The sequence below is a fragment of the Carcharodon carcharias genome, chromosome 6 (genome assembly GCF_017639515.1).
Source record: "Carcharodon carcharias isolate sCarCar2 chromosome 6, sCarCar2.pri, whole genome shotgun sequence".
Classification (NCBI taxonomy): Eukaryota; Metazoa; Chordata; class Chondrichthyes; order Lamniformes; family Lamnidae; genus Carcharodon; species Carcharodon carcharias.
Window position 1 is genome coordinate 173,894,096 of NC_054472.1, and position 13,972 is coordinate 173,908,067.

General features: G+C 42.7%; 1 protein-coding gene across 1 annotated transcript in view; it reads right to left on the minus strand.

Annotated features, from left to right (window-relative positions):
• The window catches only part of LOC121279061 (piezo-type mechanosensitive ion channel component 2-like), a 1,076,252-nt gene that overhangs the window by 701,833 nt on the left and 360,447 nt on the right, over positions 1-13,972 (minus strand). The window contains exon 3 of the mRNA XM_041189919.1: positions 2,790-2,915. Within this exon, the coding sequence (XP_041045853.1) occupies positions 2,790-2,915 (126 nt within the window). The remainder of the gene's footprint in view (positions 1-2,789; positions 2,916-13,972) is intronic.

Genomic DNA, 13,972 nt, shown 5'->3' on the forward strand with positions numbered 1-13,972 from the left:
ATCACCGCTGTGCTTGATTTTAAAATTATCTTTCTTGTTTCCAAATCCATGGTCTTTCCCCTCCCTACTTCTGTAATTTTCTCCAGTCCCTCGTATCTCTGAGAGATCTTTGCTCCCCCAATTTTGGATTCTTAAGCATCCACAATTTTAATCACTCCATGATAGGCAACTGTGTCATCTCAGCTGCCAAGGCCCTAAGCTCTGTAAATGCCTCCTTAAACCTCTTCCATCTCTCTCCATCTCTTCCTCCTTTTTTGATGTCCCTTAAAGCCTATGTCTTTGATCAAACTTCTGGTCACAAGCCCTGATATCTCCTTATGTTATTTGATATCAAGTTTTAGTTTGATAACACTCATAAGACCATAAGACATAGGAGCAGAAGTAGGCCATTCGACCCATCGAGTCTGCTCCGCCATTCAATGAGGTCATGGTTGATCTGATAGTCCTCAGCTCCACTTTCCTGCCTTTCCCCCATAATCCTTGATTCCCTTACTGATTAAAAATCTGTCTTTCTCCCTTTTTAATAGACTAAATGACCCAGTTTCTACAGCCTGCTGCGATAAAGAATTCCACAGGTTAATAGCCTCTGAGAGAAGAAATTCCTCCTCATCTCTGTTTTAAATGCGTGACCCCTGACTCTGAGATTATGCCCTCTGGTCTTCACCCCTGTGAAGTGCCTCAGAATGCTTTTGTTAAAGGTACTATACAACTACAAGTTGTTGTTCTTGATTGAGACCTTTAGGCTGCCAATGCCAGGTGTCAAGTGCAAAAGTCTCAGGGAGGGCAAACCAGGTTAATCCACTCCCCTCCCAACCAACAGGTCAGGCTAGCCCAACCATAGACAAGCCCAGACATCCCAGGACAGTGTTGAAGGGAAATAGACTAGGTAAGCCGGACTTCTGTTCCTTGAAGCCGCAGAAGTGCCAGATAATGATCATCTCCAATGAGAGACAGTCTAGTACCAGCCACATAAATATTGTGGTACAGAAGCAGGTCACAGTTTGGGTATTCTGCAGTGAGTGACTCACCTCCAGACTCCCCAAAACATTTCCACTACCTATGAGGCATTGGTTAGGACAGCTCCCCATTTGCTCAGATGAGTGAGCTCCAACACACCCAAGGAAATCAACACCATCCAGGACAAAGCAGATGACTTGATTGGCAACCTATCCATTACGTTAAATATTCACTTCCTCCACCACCAGCACACTGTAGCTGCAGTGTGTTGAACCTATAAAATACCCTCCTGTAGCTTACCAAGGCTTCTTTAATAGCAACCTCTAGCACCTTGAAGAACAAAAGCAACAAACACATGGGAACACCACCATCTCCATGTTCCGCTTCAAGTCAAACACCACCATGATTTAAAAATATATTGCCATTCCTTCATCAGCCCTGGGTCAAAATCCTAGAACTCCTTACTTAACAGCATTGTGGGAACACCTTCATCATGCGGCTGAATGGTCTAATCCTACGTATTTATGTATCTACTAAAACTTATCAAGGTGTATTTTTGTCTTCACTGCCTGGATATAATCTAGTGGAACAAATTGCCCAACCTTTTTAAAATGCATCCAATTTTCATTTCATTGGAAGGGCTTTGCCACCTCACAGAATGTTTCTCACAATGAAACAAAGATGATATGCATTGGCTAGTCACTGGTTATTCTTTACATATCATGCTCTAGAATTAAACCTTTACAGGTTACATGGAATTTGAACGGAAACAAGTGACTTGTTCCAATTAGTCTATGGGCAGAATTTTACGGCCCATCCTTCAGGCAGGATTTTCCGGTCCCACCAAAGTCAATGGACTTTTGAATGGCTTGCCGCAGTTTAAGACCCTGGCCCCATCTCCGTCCTATGTTTCTGTTGCGACTCAAGCCTCCTCCCAACCTACTTCATCTAAACCTATCAGCATAATCTTATGTCCTTTCCTCTCTCTTGTGGGCAGCATTGCACTCGTGTTAGGAAGGCTTAGCGGGGGCAGTTGGGAAGCTGATCGGCACCAGAAGGCAATTTCACGCTGGTGGGCCAATTAAGGCCTGCCTAGCATGAAACACGAGCAGCAGCACTAAGCGCTGCCTGTGCGGATAGGGGGCGAGCTGGGTGAGCGTCACGCATGCATGCCAGTGCACACTATGAAAAAATAATTTAAAAAAATAACATAATGAAACATGTCCCCTCATATGACTCTGTCACATGAGCAGGGCCATATTATTAATGAAAAGTTAGCTTTTATTTTATTTTTATTTCCTTTTGGAAACCTCATCCCGCCCACGGATGAGGTTGCCAAAAAAAGTGCAAAGGCCGCTTGGCCTTTTCGCCTGCCGCCAACCGTAAGGTTGGACAGGCAGCAAAAAACTTCTTTTAATTAAATTTTTAATGGCCTTACTAGGCCTTTTAATTGTCAGCAGCATTCCCGCCGACCAAAATATCATCATGATGCATCATTTGACGCTCAGTCGGGTCGGGCGCGCACCCACCCGCTGAGCAAAAAATTTTACCCTGTGTATTCCTAGCTTCCCCTTAAATGATTCTATGTTATTTACATGCATCTCTTCTGCAGATGACGCTTTATATTTTAATAGAACAATACAAATTAATACACATTTCAAATATATGCAGTAAATCACAATATGCAATATTGAATTGCTTTGCACCTAACTCCACATCCAGACCAAGAAGCATAGCTCCTTATTTTACCCTTTATCACCACTGTGAAAAAAATCATTACGTACATGGTGTTGTCACAACCCATGAAAAGGAACAGAAAGGAATGTACTTACAATTAAAGCCTGGCTTGATTTTTTCATTAACTTGGAGGCTGTAAATTGTAATTTGAAACAAGGCATGCAGCAGCAGAAAGGTGAGGCTTGTAAAGCACAAGGTTTTCAGTAAGCGGCCTGTGTGTCCTGGAATAAAACAAAAATCCAATAATAAGTTCCCAGTAAGAAATTATAATTAAATCAAATGACCAGTTAACTGTAATACTGCCAATCAATATGTGCTGAACTTTACAATTCATGGCTTTCCTGTTGTCTGGCTCACAACAGGACTACATTTTCCATTGTGAATAATAATCACCATCAGTATCTCCATTTCAATTTTTATATGCATCCATAATGCATTTGCATTCTTTTTTTTCCAGTTTTAGGTGCACAATGATAACCATAGGCTTATCCAAGAAACAACTTACCCCTCATTCAAATGATTTTGAAGACTATAGATCCTCACCATATGGGGTACAATGGTTTAATTGTAGAGAAGGGGGGAATGTTATCCTTGGAGCAAAGAATGTTAAGAGATTTAATAGAGGTGTTTAAAATTATGAAGAGTTTTGATAAAGTAATTAAGGAAAAAAGAATTCCAACGGCAGAAGAATCGATAACCTGGCGTCACAGATTTAAAATATTTGACAAAAGAACCAAAGAGCAGGTAAGGAGAAATTAGGCAGCAAGGTGTTATGATTTGGAATGTGCTGACTGAAAGGGTACTGGAAGAAGATTCAATAACAAATTTCAAAAGGGAATTGAATAGATGCTTGAAAAGGAAACATTGCAGGGCTATGGGGAAAGATTGCTCTTTCAAAGAAACGGCACAGGCATATTAGTCTGAATTGCCTCCTTCTGTGCTGTATAATTCTATGCTTCTACTTCTATGATTCTAAACCAAGGAATGTGCATTTGATTTTGGTAACTTCATCTAACTTTCATATCAAAATTAAAAGATATTTGCCTTACATGGATACATAAGGTGAATTAGAGGAAACCATAATCATAAAAATTAACTGATTGCTTTTCATTTGCTTTTCATTTTTGATCCTCAATACAATAAACTAAAGAAACAACTCTGTCATAAAAAAACATTTGCCAATTTTTCTGAGTTAGCTTGTCTGAATGACAGCAGAAGTTATAGTGCTAAAATTGGTCACAATCCATTCAGCTGTCAGGATGAGGAGAACTTGAACTGTCTCTCCTAAATGCTTTCCTATTGGTATATGCGCATATGCACACATGTGCATGAATGACATAGCTGAGGACAGAATTGGATTTGTCTGTGAATGGTGAATAGACTGCTCCCATACTTATTTTGGATGATACATGAAGAAAATCTCATGACGCAGAGGGCTATTGGGCTAATGGAACCATATGCCAGCAAGAAACAGTAACATCAGGAGAAAAGGGGAGGAATAGAGAGAACAATTAAATTGGAACATAATCAGTAACCTCATAGCCCGGCATTTCCCCCACCATCAAATCAAGGGATCAACCCTGGTTCAGTGAAGGGTTCAGGAGGGCATGCCAGGAGCAGCACCTGGCATACCTAAAGATGAGGTGTCAACCTGGTGATGCTATAACACAGGACTACTTGCGTGCCAGACAGCATAAGCAGCAAGTGATAGAGCTAAGCGATTCCACAACCAACGAGTCAGATCTAAGCTCTGCAGTCCTGCCACATCCAATCGTGAATGGTAGTGGATAATTAAACAACTTACTAGAGGAGGTGGCTCTACAAATATCCCCATCTTCAATGATGGGGGAGCCCAGCACATCAGTGCAAAATATAAGGCATTTGCTACAATCTTCAGCCAGAAGTACTGAGTGGATGATCCATCTCCGCCTCCTCCAAAGGTCTCCAGCTGGCCCAGCCAGCGAAGCCCACATCCTGTGAATGAATAATAAAAAAAATCACAGATGCCAATCTTCAGCCAATTCAATTCACTCCACGTGATATCAAGAAACGGCTGAAGGCATTGGATATTGCAAAGGCTATGAGCCCTAACAATATTCTGGCAATAATACTGAAGACTTGTGCTCCAGAACTTGCCGCACTCCTAGCCAAGCTGTTCTAGTCCAGCTACAACACTGGCATCTACCCGACTATGTGGAAAATTGCCCAGGTATGTCCTGTACACAAAAAGCAAGACAAATCCAACCTCAAATCCATCTCAGCTTCCTCCAGAGGTCCCCAGCTGGCCCAGCCAGTGAAGCCCACATCCTGTGAATGAATGGGCCAATTACCACCCCATCAGTCTACTCTCCATCATCAGTAAAGTAATGGAAGGGGTCATCAACAGTGCTATCAAGCAGCACTTGCTTAGGAATAACCTGGTCACTGACACCCAGTTTGGGTTCCGCCAGAACCACTCAGCTCCTGACCTCATTACAGCCTTGGGTCCAACATGGACAAAAGAGCTGAACTCCCAAGGTGAGGTGAGTGTGACTGCCCTTGACATCAAGACCGCATTTGACCGAGTGTGGCATTAAGGAACCCTAGCAAAACTGGAGTCAATGGAAATCAGGGGGATAACTCTCCACTGGTTGGAGTCATACCTAGCACAAAGGAAGATGATTGTGGTTGTTGGAGGTCAGTCATCTCAGCTCCAGGGCATCACTGCAGGAGTTCCTCAGGGTAGTGTCCTCACCCCAACCATCTTCAGCTGCTTCATGAATGACCTTCCTTCCATCATAATTGGGAATGTTCACTGATGACTGCACAATGTTCAGCACCATTCGCAACTGCTCAGATACTGAAGCAGTCCATGTCCAAAGGCAGCAACACCTGGATAATATCCAGGCTTGGGCTGACAAGTGGCAAGTAACATTCATGCCACACAAGTGCCAGGCAATGACCATCTCCAACAAGAGAGAATCCAACCATTGTCCCTTGACATTCAATGGCATTACCATCACTGAATCCCCCACTATCAACATCTTTGGGGTTACCTTTGACCAGAAACTGGACTGGACTAGCCATGTAAATACTGTGGCTACAAGAGCAGGTCAGAGGCTAGAAATCCTGCAAAGAGCAACTCACCTCCTGACTCCCGAAAGCCTGTCCACCATCTACAAGATACAAGTCAGAAGTGTGATGGAATACTCCCCACTTGCCTGGATGACTGCAACACACTCAAGAAGCTTGACACTATCCAGGACAAAGCAGCCTACTTGGTTGGCACCACATCCACAAACATTCACTCACTCCACCACCGATGCACAGTAGCAGCAATGTGTACTGTCTACAAGATGCACTGCAAGAATTCACCAAGGCTCCTTAGACAGCATCTTCCAAACCCACAACCACTACCATCTAGAAGGACAAGAGCAGGAGATAGATGGGAACATCAGCAGTTGGAAGTTCCCTTTAAGTCACTCAACAACCTGACTTGGAAATATGTCGCCGTTCCTTCACTGTTGCTAGGTCAAAATCCTGGAACTCCTTTCCTAACAGCATTGTGGGTGTACCTACACCACATGGGCTGCAGAGGTTCAAGAAGGCAGCTCACCAACACCTTCTCAAGGGCAACTAGGGATTGGCAATAAATGCTGGCCTAGAAAATGAGGCCCACATCCCATAAATGCATAATTTTAAAAATTGGAATTTTTATTGAAAGCGAATATTAAATAAAAAGTAATTTTTCAGCTTATGACTTTGATGGCTTTGGAATTTTGCCTCCACTTGTTCTGTATTCCAGAAATATACTACAGATTTTAAGGACAACTGTTTTAAAAGTACATTTCTGTCTTCAAATCTTCACATTGAGTTTAAAAGCCTTTTTTAAAAGGAAGTAGGGACAGACAACATGGCAGCTTTTTGTGTTGGTTCCAACCTTGTCCGATTCATATTCTGGAGCTGGCTACAAAGTGAGATTAAAATGCAAAGGACTCCTCCAGGGATGTTCATTGCATCCTCTAAAAGGTGTGAAAACTCCTTGTCTTCTGAGAGAACAGGAGACGGGAAGGGGCTTCAAAGGGCCTCAACGTAATTAACTTCTTTGCTGGGTGGAAGAATGATTCATCGAAAATAACATAGTAGTCATTTTGTTATAAAAACAGAAAATGCTGGAAAAACTCAGCAGATCTGGCAGCATCTGTGGAGAAAGAAACAGAGTTAATGTTTCGAGTCCATATGACTGTTCTTCAGAGTGAAAGAGAGGCAGAAATATGATAAGTTTTATACTGTTTAAGAGGGGGTGGAGCAGGCAGAATGAGATAGAAGGTCAGGGATAGGTGACAGCTAAAGAGAGAATGACAAGGATGTCATTGGCACAAGACAAAGGGAGTGTTAATGGTAGTAGTAAAGAGTAAAGAAGGTGCTGATAGTGGCATAAAGGTAAGGCAGCAGAAGGTGTTAATAGCAGAACATGGGTCAATACTCTGTGAAAGCAAAACATAAACACAAGTGACAGTGGGGGGAAGGGGGTTTGAGGGGGAAAAGATAAGAAATCAACAAATAAATAAAATAATTTTTAAAAAATAAATCAACAAAACCAAATAAATAAAAATTGGATTGAAAAAGGGGTAAAGAGGGAAGAGAGGGTTCATGGTCTGAAGTTGTCAAACTCAATGTTAAGTCTGGAAAGCTGTATAGTGCCTAATCAGAAAATCAGTTGCTGTTCCTCCAGTTTGGGTTGTGCTTCACGGAAACATTGCAGCAGACCATGGATAGACTTGTGGGCATGAGGGCAGGTTGGGGTGTTGAAATGGCAAATGGCAGGAAGGTCTGGGTCATGTTTGCAGACTGAGCAAAGGTGTTCCGCAAAGCAGTCACCCAGTCTGCATTTAGTCTACCCAATGTTGAGGGGATCACGTCGGGAGCAGCAAATACAATAGACCCAATTGAAAGAAGTGCAATTGAACCGCTGCTTCACCTGAAAGGTGTGTTTGGGGCGTTGGACGGTGAGGAGGCGGGAGGTAAAGAGGCAGGCGTTGCACCTTTTGTGATTGCATGGGAAGGTGCAGTGGGAAGGGGAGAGGAGTTGGGGGTGATGGAGGAGTGGTTCATGGTGTCACAGAGGGAATGGTCCCTCTGGGATGCTGATGGGGGGGTGAAGAGAAGGTATGTTTGGTGGTGGCATTATGCTGGAGTTGGCAGAAATGGCAGAGAAGGCTCCTTTGAATGTGGAGGCTAGTGGGGTGAAAATTGAAGGCAAAGGGGACCTATCGTAGTTCTGGGGGGGGAGGGGAAGGGATGAGGGCAGAGGTGCAGGAGATAGGTTGGACACAGTTGGCAGCCCTGTCAACCACAGTTGGGGGGGAACCTCGGTTAAGGAAAAATGAAAACATGTCAGAAGCACCGTTTTGGAAGGTGGCATCATTGGAACAGAGGCGGAGGAACTGGGGTAATGGGATGGAGTCCTTACAGGAAGCAGGATGTGAGGAGCTGTAGTTGAGGCAGCTGTGGGAGTCAATGGGCTTCTAAGGAATACTGGTGGACATTCTGTCAGCAGAAATGGAGACAGGGTGGTCAAGGCAGGGAAGGGAAGTGTTGGAGATGGTTCATGTGAAGGTGAGAGAAGTGTGGAAATTGGAAGCGAAATCAACAAATTTTTCCAGGTCCAGATGAGAGCATGAAGTGGTACCAATACAGTCATCGATGCACCAAAAGAAGAGTCGTGGGAGGGGGCCTGAGTAGGACTGGAACAAAAAATGTTCTAACAACCCCACAAAAAGACAGTCAAAACTGGGGCCCCTGCGAGTACCCATAGACCCACCTTTTACTTTGAGGAATGAGACGTTAAAGGAGAAATTGTTCAGTGAGAGAACAAGTTCACCTAGGCAGAGGAGAGTGATGGTGGGTGGGGATTGTTTGGGCCTCTGTTCAAAGAAGAAGCGGAAATCTTTCAGACCATCTCTAGTGGGCAATGGAGGTGTAGGGGGATTGGAAATCCACGGTGAAGAGGAGGCGGTTAGGGCCAGGAAACTGGAAATTGTTGATATGACATAGGGCATCAGAGGAATCACAAATGTAGGTGGGAAAAGACTGGACAAGGGAAGAGAAATAGGAAGAAATAAGTTCCATGGGGTGGGAATCAGGCTGCCACAATGGGTCTACCTGGACAGTCCTGTTAGTGGATTTTGGAAAGAAGGTAGATGTGGGCTCTGTGGGGTTGAGAGACAATGAGGTTGGAAGCTATGAAGGGAAGATCTCCAGAGGAGATGAGGTCAGTGACAGTCCTGGAAACAATGGTTTGATGTTCAGTTGGGGGGGGCGGGGGGGTCATGGTCCAGGGGGAAGTAAGAAGTGTCTGAGATTTGGCGCTCAGCTTCAGCAAGGTAAATGTCTGTAAACCAGGTAACAACAGCACCACCCTTGTGGGCAGGTTTGATAACAGGTTTGATTGCAGTCATTTTGTTTTTGGCTGTGATAAAGACAGGCTGTGAAAGCCATATGTGACAAGCCCCCAGGAAGAACTCTGAGAGCCATCATCAAAGGGGTTTTCTCTCTGCAATTGGGAGTCAAAGAGGAAGGTATTAATAAATCAACTGCTGTTTGCCAAAAGAGTCCAGGCAATCTGCAGGTGCAGTATCAGCAGAACTAATGAGGAATGAGAAGCCTCCTCTCTCTTCCAAAACCTGCATGGCCTGCTGAGTCCACCTGAAAAAGGCAAACACTGACTAGTCGATTGCAGAAGCCATCGCAGCTGATAAATGAAACCTCAGGTTTCAGCCCCTTCCCTTCAGAAAGAAGAAATGCAAGCAACAGGCCTGCAACAATATCTCACAAAGATTTGAAATTTCATCTTTACGTATCTTTTTTCCTTGATCTGCACTTTAATCTTTGTAACTGTATTTTAATGAATAGCTTTATGACTTTTATATAAATAACTTTCAACAATAGTTTTGTAATAAAGTAACCTTTATCTTGTTTAAGAATAAAGCTCGTCTGTCGGGTTGTTTTTAAATTGAACCACTCTTAAATTAAAAGGGGGGTTACATAAATACACACGTAAATTCTTAGCTCATGAAGCATTTGAGAAAATTCCTTTTACATGGTTGTGACAAAGGATATAGGGCTGTATTTTATATGCTCCCTCAGGGCATGTTTAGGGCAGTTGCCCACCCCACCATTTTCCTGCCCACCCACGAGCTCACCCCAATTATGGAGTAGGTGGGGGGTGAGCAGACGCCAAAGTCAGCAGCCTGCCCACCATATTCAAGTAAGTAATCAGGGGTCAATTAGGCTTGTTATCAAGCCAATTGACCCTGATAATATGCTGCCATGTCATAAAACGTTTGGCGTGTGAAGTCGGGCAGGAGTGGGCAGCCCAATTTTTTAACAAAAGTCGTCAAAGGGCAGGAAGAAAGGGGGGAGGGGGGAGCGTTCAATCTTCAGGGGCCGCACTATGCCGATCAGGAGGCCCCTTCTCTCCTACCCATTCCCAGCCTTAAACCCAACCCCTCCCCGGCCTGCCTAAACCCTCCCTGCCCAAGACTGTGGACTTACCTGCTTTGGGGATCCATGGGCCTTCTTCCTTCTTCTCTTGATGTCCACGCAGCAGCCACTAACATGCTCTGGGCACTGCTGGGGTTTGACTGGCAGCACCTGAGGGTGGGACTTTCTCCCCACTGAGGGGTGTAAGTCCCACTTGGCCCTCGTTTAGCCCACCTGCAGGGCATATGGCTGCAGGGCGGGTCAGCAGGTCATTGGCTCCACGCTGACTTGCTTCTGGGGAGTCAGACAATGCAGTCCATCCCCAACCCCATATTATTCATGCCATAAACTAAAATAATGTTGGCATAGCCATTGAACAGAATAACAAACATATTTATATTGTATCTCATCGTATCAACAGGCACAACTCAAGCACTTCATATTGTGTAGTTACTCTTAATAAGTAAATAAACAGAGTGGCCATTTGGTGTATAATAGGGTCCTGTCAAAAATTGCTACAGCACTTCTTCCCTCAGAATGAGAATGTTTGTGGGTGCCAGTCCCATTCTAGAAAAATGTACACAAAAGTCTAGGCCAACATTCCAGTGTAGTACTGAGGAAGAACAATGCTGTTGGAGGTGCCATTGTTTGGATAAGGCCTTAACTCAAGACCTCATCTGTTCTCTGATGTGGCATAAAAGATCTCTTGATACAATTCCAAAGAACAACCAGGTCAGATTATCAGGTTTACTATTTGTGGAACCTTGTTGTGCACAAATTGGTTGCTGTATTCCCTACATTACAGCATAGCCCATACTTCAAAAGTACTTTGTTGATTGTAAAGTGCTGTGGGATGTTGTGATGTCAAAGCTGCAATACAAATGTAAGCCTTTTTCTATCAAGAAGCAACCAATTTGGTGGTTATTGAAGGGGGGAATGTTGGCCAGGAAATCAGGACAGCGTTATTCTTTGAATATTGCCAGCCAAATGGGCAGACATAACATTGATATTATATTTTATCCTGTGATGACAGTCTTGCACAGAAATATCAACTTAGTTTGTACATTCAAATCCTGGACTGAGTGCTATTAACTGAGCCAACCAATGTTTTTACAGCTGCTTTATAATTACTTGCACCTTTTTCACCAAATAGGAAGTACGGCTATTAGTATGTATTTTTAATAGTTCACATTAAATGAGGCTCCACTCAAAAATAAATAGTAAATTGAAGTTTTAACCACGCTTCGATTGCAGTCAAATTGTACCATGCAGAGCAGTAGCAGGCTTACTATTTAGCTAATTAGAGATGATCTTTTTACCACCTAACAATTTGTATTAAAGGTCATTTAACCTATTAACTCCATTATATGATTGGTGCATCTTTTGATTCTTTCCCCTTTACCACTTTTCTATTTTACCCAACCTAACAAAATGCCTGCCTGATGCTTTTATTCTATTCTGATCAATGGCATACACCCAGACAGTTTTTAAAAGTTTTGTTTACAAATTGTGCAGTATAAATACTGACATTAAACAAACTAGGGTTGTGTTCCTTGGAATTTAGAATACTAAGGGGTGATTTGATCAAGGTTTTCAAGAGATTAAGGGGAACTGAGAGGGTTGATGGAGAGAAACTCTTTCCACTGGTTGTAGAATCTGGTACAAGGGGACATAGGCTAAAAAGCTAGGTGTTCCAGGAGGGAAGTTAGGAAACACTTCCACACAGAAAGGGATGTAGAAGTTTGGAACTCTCTCTTACAATTGGAAATTGATGCTGGATAAATTGTTAATTTAAATCTGAAATGCATAGATTTCTGTTAATCAAAGGCACTAAGGTATATAGGACAAAGGCAGGAGTTAGGTCACAGATCAACCACAATCTCATTGAACGGCAGAACATATCAAGGAGCTAAATGGTCTTCTCCTATTCTTCTGTTCATGGACCTGGTGGCCTGTTACTATGCTGTAAATATTTTGCAAAATGTTCAAGCTTTTTTGTAATTACATAGGAATAATATTTCAGTCATAAAAGTCCTGATCGGATGATGCTTATTTTGTAATGCAAGTGTTTGTTTCAACATCACTATGTATGAACTACAAATTTAAAACGGAAATTGTAGGACATAGCCATCTGGAACTTCCCTAGTCTTGTTGGCAGTCTAAAGGTTAAGAACTAATTTTGAATAATCAATTTGTAAAACATAATTGCTTTAGGAGAAATAAGATATACTTTCCCTGATAGATGCAGCAATCTTAGAGTTTAATAAGCAACGTCAACATCTAGCATCTGTTAGTAATTTTATGATCCTATCCTGACAGACATTCAATTAAACTAAGCTTAGTGTGCATATTTATTTTGCTCCAGTTACACCATAGGTACCAGTTTGGGGCCAGTGCCTGCTTAAAGCCATATAATCAGGCAGTACTGAGTTTTACAGCTGGCTCCTCATTGCTCTCTAGCCAGGCAAAGCAAAGCTTTACACACATACATAAAGCTTCTCTCACCACCATACAATTGTCAGTTACATTTTTTTACATTAGTGAAGAGCCAACAAAACAGTCAGCTCTGCCAAAATTAAACAATTAATGAGGCTTGTAGCATTCCCAAGCTGTCCAAACCTGGCATGATTTATTTCATGGTGCTTACAGTTATATCACATGCAGTGAAAAATGAAAGTAGGATTCACCTTTGAGGTGGTCTCACACTAGTCGCCAAAATTCATTCTTGGCAACTGCACCCCTGAGTTATGCTACATCGCTTTCATTAACACAGTAATGTAGTATAACTGGCATGCTCAATGTAAAAACATCATTGAAGTAAAATAATGAACAAAGCATTTCATCTGCAATGAATCACAAAAATATGCTACCGGTGGCAAAATAGAAAATTACTTCTGTGAGAAATATGAAATAAAAAACAGATGTTTTTGGGTTGTGTGGCTATCAATGACAAAAATGCTATGATAGAGTAAACAGATACTAAAGATATAATTACAGTAGCAGTCATTTAATTCCAATACGATATTCTGACTAGCGAAAATAGTTTGATATGTACATGGTATAATTAATGCCATGAAAATTATATAAATTCAGTGTAACATTGTTTATTTTATTCGTTCGTGGATGTGGGTGTTTCTGGCTAGGCCAGCATTTAATGCCCATCCCCAATTGCCATTGAAAAGGTGGTGGTGAGCTGCCTTCTTGAACCACTACAATCCATGGTACACCCAGAGTGCTGTTAGAGAGGGAGTTCCAGGGTGATGGAACGACAATATATTTCCAAGTTAGGATGATAAATGGCTTGGAGGGGAACATCCAAGTGGTGATGCTCCCATCTGTTTGCTGCCCCTGACCTTCTAGATGGGAGTGGTCATGGATTTGGAAGCAGCTGTCTAAGGAGGCTTGGTGAGATCCTGCAGTGCATCTTGTAGATGGTACACACTGCTACCACTGTGCGAGATTGGTGCAAGGAAAGAAAGTTTGTGGATGGGGTGCCAATCAAGTGGGTTCTGCTTTTTCCTAGATGGTGTCAAGCTTCTTAAGAGTTGTTGGAGCTGCACTCATCCAGGTAAGTAGACAGTATTCCATCACACTCCTGACTTGTGCCTTGTGCATGGCGGACAGGCTTTAGGGAGTCGGGAGGTGAGTTACTCGTCACAGGATTCCTAGCCTCAGACCTGCTCTTGGAGCCACAGTATTAAATGTCTAGTTCAGTTTCCAGTCAATTATGATGTTGATAGTGGGAGATTCAGCGATGGTAATGCCAATGAGTATCAAGGGGCAATGGTTAGATTCTCTCTTATTGGAGATGGAT